General features: G+C 40.3%; 1 protein-coding gene and 1 pseudogene across 2 annotated transcripts; both read right to left on the bottom strand.

The window, feature by feature from the left end:
• Positions 1-3,187: 3,187 nt before the first annotated feature.
• Positions 3,188-12,154, bottom strand: LOC110535860 (arrestin domain-containing protein 1). The gene is made up of 8 exons (XM_021621202.3): positions 11,703-12,154; positions 8,800-8,910; positions 8,455-8,505; positions 7,256-7,410; positions 6,955-7,140; positions 6,616-6,792; positions 6,145-6,499; positions 3,188-5,789 (listed from the first exon to the last, which is right to left on the bottom strand). The coding sequence occupies exons 1-8, from the start codon at positions 11,926-11,928 to the stop codon at positions 5,746-5,748; spliced, it is 1,305 nt and encodes a 434-aa protein (XP_021476877.3). The 5' UTR covers positions 11,929-12,154; the 3' UTR covers positions 3,188-5,745.
• Positions 12,155-14,045: 1,891 nt separating this feature from the next.
• Positions 14,046-15,823, bottom strand: LOC110535862 (P2Y purinoceptor 2-like; annotated as a pseudogene). The gene is made up of 2 exons (XR_016484544.1): positions 15,743-15,823; positions 14,046-15,235 (listed from the first exon to the last, which is right to left on the bottom strand). The product of XR_016484544.1 is annotated as a P2Y purinoceptor 2-like (transcript).
• Between the last annotated feature and the right edge of the window lie 1,887 nt (positions 15,824-17,710).

Consider the following 17,710-nt stretch of genomic DNA (forward strand, 5'->3'; position numbering starts at 1 on the left):
GAGTCCTAGATATTGTCGCGGTCAGAGTTTGGCTCTCCACTCAGAACCTTCCCCTTAAGACGGCTTCTCGCAAGTTGACCCCGCGGTTCATTGGTCCGTTCCGTATTTCTCGGGTCATTAATCCTGTCGCAGTTCGATTTCTTCTTCCGCGATACCTTCGTCGCGTCCACCCGGTCTTCCATGTCTCCTGTATCAAGCCCGTTCTTCGCGCCCCCGCTCGTCTCCCCCCCCCCCCCCCCCCCCCATCCTTGTCGAGGGCGCACCCATCTACAGGGTCCGTAGGATTTTGGACATGCGTCCTCGGGGCCGTGGTCACCAGTACCTCGTAGATTGGGAGGGGTACGGTCCTGAGGAGAGGAGTTGGGTTCCCTCTCGGGACGTGCTGGACCGTGCCCTGATCGAGGATTTCCTCCGTTGCCGCCAGGTTTCCTCCTCGAGTGCGCCAGGAGGCGCTCGGTGAGTGGGGGGGTACTGTCATGTATTGTCATGTTGTGTCTTTCTGTCCTTTCCTTTCACCCTGTCTCCCTCTGCTGGTCGTACTAGGTTACCGTTTCTGTCCCTCTTTCCCCCAGCTGTTCCTTGTCTTCTCTGACTACCTCACTCACCCCTTTTCCCACCTGTTCCCTTTTTCCCTCTGATTAGGTCCCTATATCTCTCTCTGTTTCTGCTCCTGTCTTTGTCGGATTCTTGTTTGTGTGTCTCATGCCTGAACCAGACTATCGTCGTGTTTGCTGCAACCTTGTCCTGTCCTGTCGGAATCTGCCTGTCCATCTGAGCCTACGTGTGTTTCATCATTAAAGAAACTCTGTTTTGTTAATTCGCTTTTGGGTCCTCATTCACGCACCTTAACACTATCCACATTCATAAGGGAAATGGGTCTGTACAAGGAACAAGACTGGGCATTTTTCCTTTTTGAGAATAAGTGATATGTTAGCTTCCCTCAGCATTTGAGGGAGACGGTCATTTGAAAATGAGTGGTTCAACATATCAAGCAATGGCTCAAGGATCAGGCCATGGAACTCTTTATAGAACTCTTTATAGAACTCACTACAAAACCCGTCTGGTCCTGGGGCCTACCATTTTGCAGATTCTTCATTTCAAACATTATCTCTTCCTTGGTAACAGGGGCATTAAGGAGAGACCTCTGTTCTTCGGAGATAGTTGGGAGCTCAATCTTAGAAAATAAGACCTCCATTAATTTGGGTACATCATTTTTCAGTTCTGAGGCATAAAGATTTGCATAAAATGTCTTGACTCATTTATCAACTTATTTTCACATAAATGATAGCCATCAGAATCAGTAATAGTAGCAATTGACTGTGAGTCTGCTGTCTTTTTAGCTAGGTACGCCAAATACTCTCCTGGTTTATCTCCATGTTCATAAAGCTTTTGCCTGACAAATCTCATTTTCTTTTCAGCGTCCTGTGTTAGGAGAGAGTCCAACGTTGATCTAAGGGCTGATATTTCCTTTAATAATAGGGAAGAAGTGGGAGTTTTAATGTAGTCCTTCTCTTCAGGTCCTAATTCACCCTCTAAAATGTTTTGCTTTTCACGCTTTTTCCGCCTCTTAGTAGCTGAGTATGACATAATCAGACCCCTGGCGTACGCTTTACAGGTTTCCCAAAGAAGTGAGGCGTTATCTATTGATTGAGAGTTAATAGAGAACAATTATTTAAACTCTGTAATAAAATGTTATGTAAATGTATGGTCTTTAAGAATGCTTGTATTCAATCTCCAATGTCTTGACAAATTGGATGCCCCATTGAGTTTTATGTCCAGGATCACCTCCGCATGATCAGATATGACTATGCTTCCTATATTAGCAGATAAAACAGACTGCAAAGACGTCCTGGGCATAAAAAAATAATCTATTCTTGTCTGACATCCATGAGGTACAGAGAAAAAGGTGAACTCTCTGTTGGATGGATTAAAGGTTCTCCAAACATCAGCATACCCCAGATCATCACAAATAGCTAAATCGACCTAGCTTGAGGAGAGAGTGAAGCTATACCGCTGGGAAACTTATCAATAAGGGGGTTCAACAAGCAATTAAAATCTCCTCCAACCACTGCAGTGTCTGAGTTTAATTCTGAAAAGTCTAGAAATACCTTAGTGAGGAAATCAGGGGGGTGGGCAGGGGGGGGCAGTAAATATTCATTATGGAAATATTCTGCCCTTGTAAAGTACCTTTAATTATAACAAAACGACCAAATGTATCTTTCACACAATTCAACACCTTAAGTGGTATGTTCTTTTTCACAAGAATCGCTACACCTCTACTTCTGGATGTAAAGGATGAGAAAAACACTTGACCAAACCCCCCCTTGTTGCAATTTCAGATGCTCCTTATCATCCAAATGAGTTTCTTGCAACAGAGCAATATCAATATAAATATATATTTTTTAAAGACAGTACCTTCTTCCTTTTTAATGGGGTTATGGCTCCTTCTAATGTTCCACGTATGTTACCTGCCATTGCACTTTGACCAACCAATATCCAGACTGAATCCTACTGTAAAGATAGGGTGGTACCTTTTCCCATGTGTTGAACTCTACTCATTCTCACCGAGCGTAAACAAACGATATGAACCCTGAACCCGAACTATCCTAAACCCGAAAATTAAACATGTGAAAATCCAAAAAGGGGTTTTCCCACTAGCTAACATGCAGGGGATTTCAACTCTCCAATGTAGACTCTTAAGTCTGCAAAGCCAATCTATAGCCTCATCCTTTATATATATGGAAATGAAAATCAATAAAAATAAGATTGAAGCTCTTCCACCTAAAACCAAGCCTGGGCACCAATATAGATTCGCACATATCTCAGTCTGAGCTATAGAAGCAATTATTCATTGCTGCGACTTGCTTGCTAGTTGAGATTTCTGCTCTTCACACCGTTGTCAGTTTAGCCTACATTTCACTGATCTTAGTAGCTGAAAGCATTTTGTATTTGTGTCCTTCAAGGCAGCTGTCAAATATCACATTAGGCTAATTTTATATGGCGTTCTTTTTAGTGGAGGTTAGGAAATTGGAGAGGAGCATAACACAGGACAAATGGGATGTAACAATGAGTTTAAAATGTTACTCTGCATAGGCTGTAAGAACCTTCATGTTTACAAATGACAAATGGGCCTAAAAATGGAGATGTACAATTATCCCAGCATAATCAACAACACAAAACAAAAAAATGGTGAAAAACAACAACTTTATTAGGTTGTGCATCAAGGCACTGTTTTTCCTATGCATACACAATTATTTGGATATAGAATAGTGAATTGTTTATAAGACAGTTGTGAAAAGTATAAATAAAAACACATCACATAAAACAGTGTATGGATCACAGGAGGTTGGTGCAACCTTAATTGGGGGAGGACGGACTCACAGTAATGGATGGAGCTCCATTACTGGCTCTGTTCCAGCCATTATTATGAGACGTCCTCCCCTCAATAGCCTCCACTGGTATGCATTGAGCAGTGTAAAATAATGAGTAAAGCATGCCATTGACATTCATTTATCAGCCACCAGAGGTATCTATAGAGTAGGATTTACAGTATGGTGTTCAGTTTCACATCTTAAAACAACAGCATACAGGGAGGGGGTTGTCTCAAAATGACCCGAACAGTCATTCTGATTCCCATGTAAAATAGCCTTTTGAGTTACTAAACGATCACCCATAATATTTTTTTTGTGATTAAAAAAAAAGCAAAGTACTTTCTCTCATGTCAAACTAACAGGAAGTCTGAAAAGACAAACTGAATAGGCGGGGAGCTCACCTTGACTGGCGGTTCTTTGAAAAAGACATGAAAGCAGTGAGCATCTTAAATGCTGTGAGCAGTGTTTGCAGTGACATTATCTCAAGCTAATATGCTGATACACAAAGCAACTCAAACATTGAAATTGCATGCAACATCCAATCCTGTCATACACCACATCATGGTTTCACAAATTATTTGTTAATCCAATTTACTGTAACAGCATCAGACAAAATGTTTGCTGTATAATTTAGTGAGCTAGCCTAAATGGAATTGTCAGCACTGTTTATCACTAGCTAGCTAGTTCATCTTGGCAATTTTAGTAGAAATTTACTTAACAGGGTGAGGTCTGGGTACTTCTCATTATATATATATATATATATATATATATATCAGACAATGTTCTGTCAGTCAATGTTCATATATCATGACTATCAATGATGTCAAGACGTTTGTATGAATGTTCCGTTTGGCATATATCTTGATGTAATGACATGACAACTGGATCTGAGTTTTGGGCAACCCTTCCCACGCTTTAGTTACATGCTGACTGAAGTCCTAGCTAGCCAGTTGCTTGCTAACACAACACACAGATGAAAGCGGAAACCTATAAGTATATTTGATTTAGATCAATAGGGGAAACCTCAAATTGCAGTTGCTGTCACAATGCAGTCAAATTATGGCACCAGTAGACTAGCAACCTAGCTAGGTAAACCAAAACCCTTTAAATTAGGTAAGAGAATAACCATTGTTGTATTAAAATTAGGCTTTTGTGATATCAAGACAAGTGACCTTTGTGACGTCCCACCTCCCACCTCATGTTTGGCATGGGGGAGGGGACCAGTTATGATCAAACTATCAATGTAGAAGCAACTGTTATTTTTCACACTTTGGTAGTCTTACTTTGATCTGGTTTGGGACCTTTAAATAAATCTCAAATACAATCTTGCTGTTGAAAAGCTGCTTGCTGGTGTAAATCATATACAGGATATCCCATGGCAAATGCTAGATCACATAATATACCACAGTTGATTTCATAGCCAAATGAAGGCAACAGCGCTATGCGCAGCTAGCTTGATTTTAAACAACACTATACATCCTACAATCTGACTATAACTATTATATAGCAAACTAAGAATCTTACACAGTCAAACCATCAATCTCAGTGTGCACCTTATAAGATTAATCTGTGTTTTCAGACAGAGAGAACAAACCATAGCATTATGGGAGCATCCACTAAGCTAGGTGTGTTGGATACAATATCTAAACATATCAGCAGGACAAGTTCCACAAGTCAACTTTCAAACATACAATACTAAAATCTCTGTTCTTCACATTTCAAGCATCACACATGCAATTTCAACATATTCTCAAGGAAAAAAATATATACTGTAAAGAATGTTGTTGTGTTTCACCCCCTTTTTCACCCAATTTCAATTACGATCTTGTCTCATCGCTGCAACGGGCTCAGGAGAGGCGATGTTCGAGTCATTGCGTCCTCCGAAACATGACCCGCCAAACCACGCACCTTAACATCTGCCCGCTTAACCCGGAAGCCAGCTGCAACAATGTGTCAGAGGAAACACTGTTCAACTGACAACCGAAGTCAGCCTGCAGGCGCCCGGCCCGCCACAAGGAGTTGCTAGTGCCAAGTAAAGCCGGTTGTGACACAGCCTGGGATCGAACCCGGTCTTTAGTGAAGCCCTTAAGCACTGCGATGCAGTGCCTTAGACTGCTACACCACACGGAAGACCCCTAAACTAATCCTATATGACACCGACTTAACTTTAAAAACTTGGCTCCAGCTATAAAAATGGTTTATGTAAAAACGTATTACTGTCCTGAAAGTGCTAAAATTGTGTGAAAACAATCAGTAAAAAGGTGCTGCTTAACCAATACTAATTAACTTGAGGGCTGCCTGGCATCATGATCCTCTAGTAGAGAGGTTGATTGTAATGTTCAGTGTACAGTTGCCAGCAGTCAGTCTCTCCTGTTTATGTGTTGCTGATACAGCTCTCGACGTAGCTGGGAGGAGCTTCTGTAACAGAGAGGACAGCAGATATCAGTAATCAGACAGAAAGAGACAATACTACACAATACCCACCCAACTACATACTTTTCATCAGAAACGACATGAGTCATGGGCATTTCAAACGCTTACGAAGCAAAGGAATAAATGTCTACAGAATGGCAATTAGACTCTTATATTCATATTGGATATTAGCCAAGATTTAAGCCAGCCACAACTGATACAGTGAGATGACAATACAACACCAGAAACACTTAACCCAAATACTTAATATCAAAATGTGTAATAAGATAACTAAGTAAAAACTAAATAGCATTAGCACTGCCAGTCACTACAGGTTATTCAATAGGGGTCAAAGACTGACCATGTGGGAGTGTGGAGGTGCTGTACTCTGGCGGTAGTAGTGGGTAGAGGGTGGGCATGGAGTTGGCCAGATAGTCCATCTCAGCTGGAGGGGCACTGGGGGAAGAAGTAGAGACTCTCATCCTGGGAACAGGTTTTGGGGCTGGGCGGCGGGCAGGGCGAGGGGCAGTAGTACGAGGTCCTTGGTTATGGGAGGATGGCTCATAGCGGCTGCTGTGTTCTAGCTTGGCAGAGGAGTAAAGAGGATCAGGGGTTTGGGGAGGTGGTCTGGAGAGCTGTGCTGACATGGTGTCCACTGAGATGTTTCCAATGTGGATGGGCAACAAAAATGACACCACAGGAGATTTCAGAGAGATCTAATGTACCAGGGAGTAAAGGGGAGAAGGTTTCATCAAAAAATGCGTGCTAAACTGAGGACCAAAGGGTTTGGCTGTAGAGGAAACGGTATTGTGAAAAGAGAAACGTTGCTTACTTGAATAAAGTATTCCATGTTTATTAGGCCACAGTCAGCCATAGATGACTGGCGCAGAGGAGGTACAATAATCTGCTCCTTCCACTCAGCTTGTTTGTCAGCCTTCACCCCAGTACCTTCCACCTGCACTAAAGTCCTCAAGTCAATGGTAGGCTTCTTCGTCTGGTAAGTCACTTTCTATTGGAGATGAGCACACAAAAATATGGTACAAAATGATGAGACAATAATGACCACATTGCAGCTTTATAACACCATTGAATAAATCACACTTGGTTGTACAACACTCTTCTGTTGTAAATCCATAGCCTTGCTTTATTTCAAGCGCTGTAGACTCAGTACCTGAATGAGACGGGCCACCACAGTCCCTGTGGTTTTCCCAGACCGGTTGTCGATCTCTGTGGTCAGTTTGATGACCTGACCAGGGGTGTAGCCCTTCATGTCACTCTGGGCCTTTAGCACCACCGTTCCTGTCTTCGCCCCCAGCAGGTAGGTGAACGTCTTAGTAACGGAAGATGAACTAGGTCCCTGGAAACAGGTGGGAAATATTAGGTTAAGACCAGATTCCCCAATGGCCTGTTGCTAAGACTTGGATATTTCTGATTAAGTGAAAATGTATCAAATCTGCTAGGGAAGAACTCACATGGATGTCAGGCACGTCGTTGAGGTTGAGGAGACTCAGCAGGTAGAAAGGCTTCTCAGTCTTATAGTCCTTAGAGAAGCGAGAAGTGTCGATGAAAGCCCTCACTCTGTACATAATTTTTCCATAGTTCCCTTCAAAGGATGTGGGAATAGAGGCTATATAGGAGGGAATGAGTAAAGGTATTAATCACATATGTATTTTCAGAGGCAAGAATACAGGCAACAGACTTTCAAATGGCCTCTATCTATTGCAATTGTTTTACAATTAAACGTCTTGAAGGTGTGCAGGTTTCAGGTGACAGATTTTAAATCACAACGGACAGCTGATTAGGACCGGATAGGTTGGTGTGGGTTTGTGTGGTGTGGGTTTGTGTGGTGTGTGTCATGTACGTTGTTATGAAAGACCGCTATATCAGAGTGAAAGGGAATCCCTTCTCAGCTGGAAAGGCAGTCTGTCTGTCGGTCTGTCTGATAGACCTTAAATCGATGAGTAATGGGCGGAGGGGTTGTGATGTTATCTATAGCATAGAGAGCTATAGCACAGATAAGGGAGAACATGTGATACTGTTTTAAGAGTGATCTATCGCACTCATTTCCTTAGCATGCAAAGGTTTGAAACAAAAAGACAAGTAGGCCATGACAGATTGTTAGCATAAACGACCACCATGTACAGGAGATAGTATGACAACAGGTGGCTTTGCACACTTCAGGGCATCTATGCTCTCAGTCCATACCACACTAGTGAACAATTGGAGAAGAGGAGGCTAATGGGTACGAGGATAAGATCTCAAAAAATGTGTCAGAAAAGTTTATTACAGAGTTTAACTATAAGCTAATCAGGAATTATTTTTAAATGACTTATAACCCCTTGATAAAGTATACCTCAGAAAAACAGATCATGGGCACGAGTAAACTACCTTACAATTACTCTCCTGTGTGCTCATTTGTAGCCCCATTTCCATTGAAAACACATGACAATGGTCCCTATGGTAATCCTCATTACCATTGATGTAGAGCCACAGGAAGCGGTACTGTAATGTATTGCTCACATTACTTCTGCTTATTGTGAATGAGCTATGTCAGAACTACAGTAAACTTACATGCCTCGACATGTCTAATTATAAAATGAGGAAAACCCCCATATGTTTAAAGGAATGTGGTGCAACAGGCTTACAAAGCTCCATCACTCAGTGGCCTTACCTGGAATGAGAAACTTGAATGGAAAAATGTGATCTCCCTGTTTCAGGGTTCCTGGGACACCGGGAAAAAAAAAGATAAACATCAGATCAGCTGGTTGGAAAACATTCTGTCCATTAACAATTGTTCATCTTCGAGGAATCACATTTTACTTTCAGGGTAGATGGGGAACCTCTGAGAATATGGAATAAATGTTTGTTTACCGTTTCCTTCTGACATACATAGGTGATGAAGGGAAATATCCATTACAAAACAATGATTTACTGGAAGGTGTATGTTTAAATTAATGTAATGTTTGAAGCTCCAAAAAGGTGAGAAAGAAGCAGGTAAAGTCCCCGTTGACAGTACCTTTATCTGCCACAGAGAGAGTGCTGCTGAAGTACTGCTCTTCCACTGTCCAGTCTGTGTCGCCGATCTTGCTGGTGACACCACAGAAGCCTTGGCAATTCACCTTGATATCTTCAGGGATAATACATAGTAAAAAACACAGTAACATAAGAGAACTTGAGGTCCTCAGACTTCATAACAAAATGGAGATCCAAACAGAAGCAGAGCATGGCAATGTATTATTGAAAGCCCTTTTAAGGATAGTTGACATTCTGATTGATATGTTCTTTTTTTGCAAACAAAGCACCTATTGTGGACACCTACTTAAACACGTCACAGAGAGATATATACACACAACAGAACAAAAAAAAAGCTAACTCTAATTCTGAGGATTCCAAACACAAAGACCAGTAAAAGAAAGACAAACATACATGTAACTACCAAAATAAAGGAAACACCAAATGAAAGTGTCTTAATAGGGCATTAGGCCACCAGAACAGCTTCAATGAGCCTTGGCATATCTGGTGACAGACACACACACATCCTTTAAAACCCCCTTTGATCCTTTGAGATCCTTTAATCTCTTCTTCTAGCCATGGTTAAATAAAGGTAAAAAAAAAAAAATTATAAAGAAAATGGTAGCCAAAATCAATGGGCAACTGGACATTTTTATACATGACCCTAAGCATGAGATGTTAATCGCTTAATTAACTCTGGAACACCACCTGCGGAAGCACATTGCTTTCAATATGCTTTGTAACCCTCATTTACTCAAGTGTTTCCTTTATTTTGGCAGTGACTTGTAGTTTTCCTGGTGTGATGTAATGCAGCACACTTGATCAGTTTGCTTTCCTCAGTGAGTCACATGCCTGGCTGCAAAACACACTGAAGTCACAAGCCCATGAGCACAGAAATTAAAAGGGTACTAAATGGTAGTCCCAGCGGGGATTGGCAACAGCTCTTAGCCAGCAGTGTGCATATTTATGACCCAAATTAATGAATAGCTCAATCAATCATAATTCTGGTTTGAGCCCAGTAAGACAGACAATCCTGGAGGAGGATGGCCAAGTAAAAACAAATCTATAAACAAACCCTGTAGAAGTATGAAGTGCAGTACTCTGATTGATATTCAGTTAAATACTCTGCTTACATCACACAATAAGTTTAATTCTAACTTCCCATTATTACTTTTTAAGAACATGAGAGTGGGTCCACTATTACAGACTAACAGTCTGCTCTGTAGGGAGTATCAGCTCTTGTGAAAAACTACACTGAACAAAAATATAAAACACAACTTGTAAAGTGTTGGTCCCAATGTTTTTGAAACGAAAGATCCCCAAAATGTTCCATACGCACAAAAAGCGTATTGCTCTCAAATGTTGTGCACACATTTGTTTAGATCTCAGTTATTGAGGATTTATGCATTGCCAGGATATTCCATCCACCTGACCGGTGTGGCATATCAAGAGGCTGATTAAACAGAGCATGATCATTACACACTTTGTGCTGGGGACGACAAAAGCCCACTCTAAAATGTGCAGTTTGGTTACACACACACAATGCCACAGATGTCTCAAGTTAAGGGAGTGTGCAATTGGCATGCTAACTGCAGGAATGTCCACCAGAGCTGTTGCCAGACAATTGAATGTTCATTTCTCTACCATAAGCCACCTACGTCATTTTAAAGAATTTGGCAGTACGTCCAACCAGTCTAACAACCACAACTCAACCAGCCTAACAACATGTACATCAGTGTGTTCCAGTTCCCGTCAATATCCAGAAACTTCACACAGTCATTGAAGACGAGTGGGACAACATTCCACAGGCCACAAGCAACAGCCTGATCAACTCTATACGAGAAAGATGTGTCACGCTGCATGAGGCAAATGGTGGTCACACCAGATACTGACTTGTTTTCTGATCCACGCCCCACCTTTTTTAAAGGTATATGTGACCAACAGATGTATATCTGTATTTCCAGTCATGTGAAAGCCATAGATTTGGGCCCAAGATTTCCTTACACGAACTCTGAGTAAAATCTCTGAAATTGTTGTTCAGTGTAATTTGAAGTCCTCACAACTCATGGGTCAGATAGCCAATACTGTAGTAATTTGGGAAGGTTATCAAGTTCATAAGGCATCAGTTATCAACAACAGTGCAGCTAGTGACACTGTGCCCAGTATCGAAATGCAATGACGAAAGCTGCCCAACCTGTTTTTTCTGACCTGCAATGTAAACAAACCATGACACAAAACACCTTCAGTGTGACAAGAGGGCAATTTAGTTTCCATGTTGGCTAAATTTCAGAGAAAAAAAATAAAAATAGAAACCAACAAATGTATTTTCTAACTCCACGCACGGTTTCAAAACATGTTTGATCACCCAGAGTACAATGTTGTTGAAAAGATGAGTGAATTTGTGTTTTTGTTCTAGCAACAAGTGATCGGGATGAGGGTGACCACCTGTCAGCAGCCATTTGAGATCCTTGAAACAAGGAACACAGTTCCAGTTCCATTGAACAATTCAATGTTCTATCCTACTACTTTTCTGGAATATAACAACTTGAGTTTATGATTGCCACTTCTATGCTTGCCTTGCCATTTCATCCTTGGGTTCAAATGTTCATGGGCAAACAAATATTGTTTTTTGTTAGTGTTGTTGTTTTACCTTAAGAAAGGACGGTCAAATTTGTCCTTTCTGACAGCACCTTTAAATGAGATTGATCACCTTGTTTCCCCCCCCCCCAACACATCTTTAGAAAGTGTATGTTCGAGTGACAGCATAGTAATCAATTCAACATCCTAAGTTTTTACTGTAAATAAAATGCGCGTCACAAATCACAACATTGCATTCGTTTCAGTGGAACACGACTTTCTTGTCAGTCCGAGGAGACGAAGGTTTCACGACAGCTGAAAGAACATTACCTTTAAATAGTAGAGCTTGGGCGGTTGTAATTTTCAGCGTGCCTGAAACGGCATCTCCAGGACTATAAACAACTTTATTGTCCTTAAAAGTGATGTCAAATTCTTGCAGTTTTCCCATGTTTCCCATCACGAAAGGCTGCCACCGACGGCTCGGTCTATCACCTGTGCTCTGTGGTGGCGTTTTCTTCCCTTTCCGTTCAGCCTCCCAACGTGACGTCACTAACATGAAACTAGGTCTCTTATTTAAACGTCTCAGTTAAATACTTATTGAAATGTAACGCATGTGGATCTGTCGTCCGGTAAACTAAATATCATAGTTGTTTTTTTTCAATGTTATTTCCATACATCAAATTGACTCAGAAAATATTTTACAGGACCGAGACATGCCTCTAAAATACAAGTTAGGGTGTCTGATATGCCTACTGTATGGATAGTCAACACTTTCCCCCTTCAGTGAGTTTGTGAGATGACAACTCTATGTACATTTGCAAGGGATTTTTAAAATGTATTTTTAAAATTAAAGCAAAAGATCACAGAAACAATAATTATATTACAAAATATAATAATTCTTACACAATGGGGGAAAAAACAACCCAAAAAACTATTTGTTTAACAGTTAAGAGTTGACCCATTAACCCGCATGCAGACAATTATCAATGAGATATGAATATGGAAGTGAGAGAAAGCTGCATGCTGTATATAGAATGAGATACATTCACTGATATTGCTGTTATATTGATAAGCTCACACCATGAAAGTCTGTGACTGCTTTTGGATATTTATGTCAGTTGGGATGGTGGTCAGGGACTGAAGGGTCATGGAGGTTGACACTGTTCTGTCATGTTGAGAAGTAATTGATGTAGAGTGGAAATAGACTAATGCTTAAAACACCTTAGAAGGAAAATATATGAAGAGTAATACTTAGGACGGGAATTATCACATTGATTCCATGTATTCAAAAAAATGTCAGAATGTATTTTGCAACACTTCGTAGAGTGATGATCAACAGATAATTTCACATTTGACCTTTCCTGTGTTGCCACATTCTCTTGCCCTACAATTCACCTCTGCTTTTTAACAAGTGTTCTATAACAATGGTAAAATTGTCTAACATTATCCAGTTCACAAATCCCCAAAATACTAATATTTGTATTATTTTTTAACAAGTACATCTGGACTTCAGTGGTGTAAAGTATAATAGTTTTTTGGGGTCTGTACTTTCCTTTACTATTTATATGTTTGATTACTTTTACTTTATTTTCACTTCATTTCTAAAGAAAATTATGGACGTTTTACTCTATACATTTTCCCTGACACCCAAAAGTACTCATTACATTTTGAATTCTTAGCAGGACAGGAAAATGGTCCAATTCACACACTCATCAAGAGAACATCCCTGATCATCCCTACTGATTTTTATCTAGAGGACTCACTAAACACAAATTCTTCTTTGGAAATGATGTCTGAGTGTTGGCATGTGCCATTGGCTATATGTAAATTGATTTGATTGTGCCGTCTGGTTTGCTTAATATAAGGAATTTTAAATGATTTATACTTTTACTTTTGATACTTGAATATATTTGAGCAATACCATTTACTTTGATACTTAAGTATGTTTAAATCCAAATACTTTTACTCAAGTATTATTTTACTGGGTTACTGTAAATTTTACTTGAGTCCTTTTCTATTAAGGTATCTTTACTTTTACTCAAGTATGACAATTGGGTACTTTTTCCACCCCTGCTGGATTTAAACTATAATGATTTTAATATCTAGACTGTGAATTTATAACTGCATGCTGTTGACAGTAAGTAATCATCTCGCTCTCTACCCTCCTTATAATCATGCCAAAGACAACCTGTTATTATTATATGCCCAGAAGAGAGAATGTACAAAGACTTAAAGCATTACTTCGTTCACACGTGCTGTTCAGAACGGGACTGTGTGAACACCTCGTCACAGCTCCTCTAGAGACTTCCTGATTGAGACGGTAATAACAAAATTAAACAGAAAGAGGAAATGCATTTTTTTTTAAATCAGCTACGCAATCATCAAGCTATAGAACATCCAACCCCACCCCCATTACTTTTTGTTGTTGTTGCTTATAACCGAGTAAAATTTACTTTTTTCAAATGAATGCCGTGGAAAAGATATTCCTTTTAACATGCATATGATATACACTTTGATTAGTTTAAAACAGCGCATGTTTATAGGTTTTGCTTTACAATTACAGTATCTAATCATTATTACACATCAATAAAGAATACATGTGTGATCACTCTCAGGGACATACATTTTTTCTTCACATGTCCCATGTCAATTCTATGAATACTATTTATGTTATAGATAATAAAAACTATACTTTCTCAGGATGATGAAGACACTGAGCAAATGTGATGAGACTACTATGAGGTTCCTTCTTCAAGACGTGTTCAAATGCCGGGTGTGGACATGTTTTCCTTGTGTTCTAATACAATGGAGGGAGAATCAATAGCAGCATCGTAGCTGATCTGGTCATTTGTGGGAGGGTCTTCTTTGAACTTGACATCACATTTTCTGAGAGACCTATGAATAGCCTTGACAAAATTGTGTGATCCAAAACAGTAAAGCAATGGGTCCAGACAGCAGTTTGCTCCAGCCAAAACCCAGGAATAATAGTATGAGGTCTCCACCTGCAGAAGGATGCATTGTTCTGGAAAGTACTTCTTTAACACGACAGCCCCAGTGCGTATCACGTTCAAAGGCATGAAGCACAGTCCAAATATCACCAGACACATGGCCACCACTTTACGAGACTTGGCCTTAATACCACGGCCCTTAAACGTGTTGATATTGATACGAGACACTGATCTTGCTATCTGAACGTAGCACGTCACTGCCACTGAGAAAGGCATTAGGAACCCAAGGGTGAGCAAAACGAAGTTGATGGCAAAGTAAGTCTCAATGTAATCTCGCTGATGAATGCTAAGACATAGCGTGCGGTTTCCCACTTGGCTTGTGTTAAAGAAGTAGAAACAGGCAATCCCCTTAGCCAGCAAAACCAGCCGGACTCCAGCACACAGCTACTGAACAAACACCTTTCGTTTCATGCAGGAGCCTTGTTTAAACTGGACCACTGCCACATATCGATGAATGCTGATGAGTGTGAGGAACAGGATACTGCCATAGAAGTGAATGAACAGCAGAGCAATCTTCAACTTGCACAGAAAAGCTCCAAAGGGCCAGTGGCTACCCATGACAAAGTATGTTGCAATAAATGGTGCAACTGGTGTGATGATAGCATCACTGACAGCCAAATGAAACTGCAAGACGGCACCAGAGCTCCACTGTGGTATACGGCAGCAGAAGACCCACAGACTGAAACTGTTGAGGAGGAAACCAACCAGGAAGACCAGGAGGAGGAAAACAGTGATGGAGATATGCTGGGGTTCCACTGTACAGAGACTGCTGTTGGCTGTAATGATGTCCAGAGGCAGCATTGTGCTGTTCATCTTGGGATGGGATGTGGGGGGATGCAGGACATAAACATTCACCTTGAAAAATTGAAAATGGAACAGAGTGCTAGTCAGACCAAAGAAAATGTACATATTTAGTTAAAAAATAATGAACACAATGTGCTACATCGTTGTCAATTCTTGTAAATCGGTGTTAAGTGTAGCCACTGAACAGGATGTAAAACATGGAGCTGAGGTGAGAAAAGATCTCACCATGACTCACCTACCACAAGGACATAAACTTTGTCACAAAATAGCTTTTAATCATAGCAAAAAATAGAATTCCCTGATTTAAAGTACAAATATTATATTTGAAAGTGAACATTAAATTAATGTCCTACCGGAGGTAGGCACTAAAGCATTAAAATGTATGTACTCACTACTGTATAAATGTGTCTACTAAATTACTAAAATATTAACATGTAAAGCTAATTCAAGCATACATAACTGAAAACAAATTGTGAGATTAAGGTTACAATATCTCTACACAATGGAACTTGTGATTATGATGAAGTCATAAAGTCTACTTTCGAGTAGGCTACTTACTTAAGCTTGCACTTGTAGTCCATCAGTGGTACAAGACCTGAATGAGAAACGTGTTATAACTTCCCCCGACTACAAGCGGTGGTTGCCCACAACCATGCTATGTAAAGCAGACAGAAGCAGAATTGTTCTCTCAAAACCACATCAAATCAAATTTTATTAGTCACATGCGCCGAATACAACAGGTGAATACAACCTTACAGTGAAATGTTTACTTACGAGCCCCTAACCAACAAAGCAGTTTCAAAAAATATGAATATGAAATAAAAGTAACAAGTAATTAAAAGAACAGCAGTAAAATAACAATAGTGAGACTAAATACAAGGGGTACCAGTACAGAGTCAATGTGCGGGGGAACCAGTTAGTCAAGGTAATTGAGGTAATATGTACATGTAGGTAGAGAAATTAAAGTGACTATGTATAGATAACAACAGAGAGTAGCAGCGGTGTAAAGGGGGGGAGGGGGGGGGCAATGCAAATAGTCTGGGTAGCCATTTGATTAGATGTTCAGGAGTCTTATGGCTAGGCGGTAGAAGCTGTTTAGAAGCCTCTTGGACCTAGACTTTGCGCTCCGGTACCGCTTGCCATGCGGTAGCAGAGAGAACAGTCTATGACTAGGGTGGCTGGAGTCTGACCATTTTTAGGGCCTTCCTCTGACGCCGCCTGGTATAGAGGTCCTGGATGGCAGGAAGCTTGGCCCCAGTGAGATACTGGGCCATATGCACTAGCCTCTGTAGTGCCTTGCGGTTGTAGGCCGAGCAGTTGCCATACCAGGCAGTGATGCAACCTTTTGAGGATCTGAGGACCCATGCCAAATCTTTTCAGACTCGAGGGGGAATAGGATTTTTCGTGCCCTCTTCATGACTGTCTTGGTGTGCTTGGACCATGTTAGTTTGTTGGTGATGTGGACACCAAGGAACTTGAAGCTCTCAACCTGCTCCACTATAGCCCCGTCGATGAGAATGGGAGCGCGCTCGGTCCTCTTTTTCCTGTAGTCCACAATCGTCTCCTTTGATGGGGTGCAGCACAAATATGGCCTAATCCTAATTATTTTTCCTGTGTGATTCTAGGAGTTGCAACCGCTAACCTTATTATAGTCAAGTTGTGACATCACTTCACTGAATACATTTATTTATTGAGCCATTTTTAAACAAGTCCATACAAACTTTCCCTTTCAAGACCTGGACAGTTTGTCATAGTCAATAGTAGTCAAACAGGCCTACTGGTTGTACAAAAATGCCCACTAAATGATCTTGCTGATAAACTGTTCCTGAGTAATGGATTGAATTGAAATAAACAGTAAAAAAAAACATTTTATTAATTCAATGTTTTACAATTATCCTAATAACTTTTATTTTTGTCTTTCCTAGGTCCAATCATTTAGATTTGTTGTACCCTATTTTGATTCTAGTGTCTTGGTGATAATATAATCAGTATTGCTACATTGAGAATTGCAAATTCTTTACTTTGTCCAATTACCATAGCAATGCCAAATAACTTTAAAGTGGAACTGACAGTGTTTGAACTCCTTTGCAGATATGAAAACAGACAATCAAGTATCAGTCAAAAATTAAAAATTAAAGTTTATGCTACAAAACAAACTTTATAAGAAGTTTTAAAAATAGGTTATATTTGACTCAACATTCCATGACGTAAATTAAGGCATTGTTGCAAGACAAGATTGATGCAGTTTAAGGCATAATTAATAAAATGCTGTCAGCTGGGTGTTGCCAGTCATCTATATGGATGTGGCTATGGTAATTAGACAAGGAATTCTCAAGAATGTAGCAATAATGATTCAATTATTATAATTAAGACAAAAAAAAAAGGAAACCAGCTCATTGCTCATGCTAGTATCACTGCTCTTTATTAAACTTCACGTATCGGCCTCCATCAGAGCTTTTGTTAAGAGTTTTTAAATGTGCACCTTTAGGTAGACACTACTCCACCCACATCCGTTCAATGCATTCG

The sequence above is a fragment of the Oncorhynchus mykiss genome, chromosome 11 (assembly GCF_057628025.1).
Source record: "Oncorhynchus mykiss isolate SJ-2025 chromosome 11, ASM5762802v1, whole genome shotgun sequence".
Lineage (NCBI taxonomy): Eukaryota > Metazoa > Chordata > Actinopteri > Salmoniformes > Salmonidae > Oncorhynchus > Oncorhynchus mykiss.

Excerpts from the sequence above, each read along its gene's own strand:
- LOC110535860 (XM_021621202.3), bottom strand. The coding sequence starts at position 11,928 with ATGTTAGTGACGTCACGTTGGGAGGCTGAACGGAAAGGGAAGAAAACG. Across the intron at positions 8,911-11,702 it reads CCAAGCTCTACTATTTAAAG|ATATCAAGGTGAATTGCCAA; the intron begins GTAATGTTCTTT and ends TTATCCCTGAAG. Across the intron at positions 6,793-6,954 it reads TGGTGGCCCGTCTCATTCAG|AAAGTGACTTACCAGACGAA; the intron begins GTACTGAGTCTA and ends CATCTCCAATAG.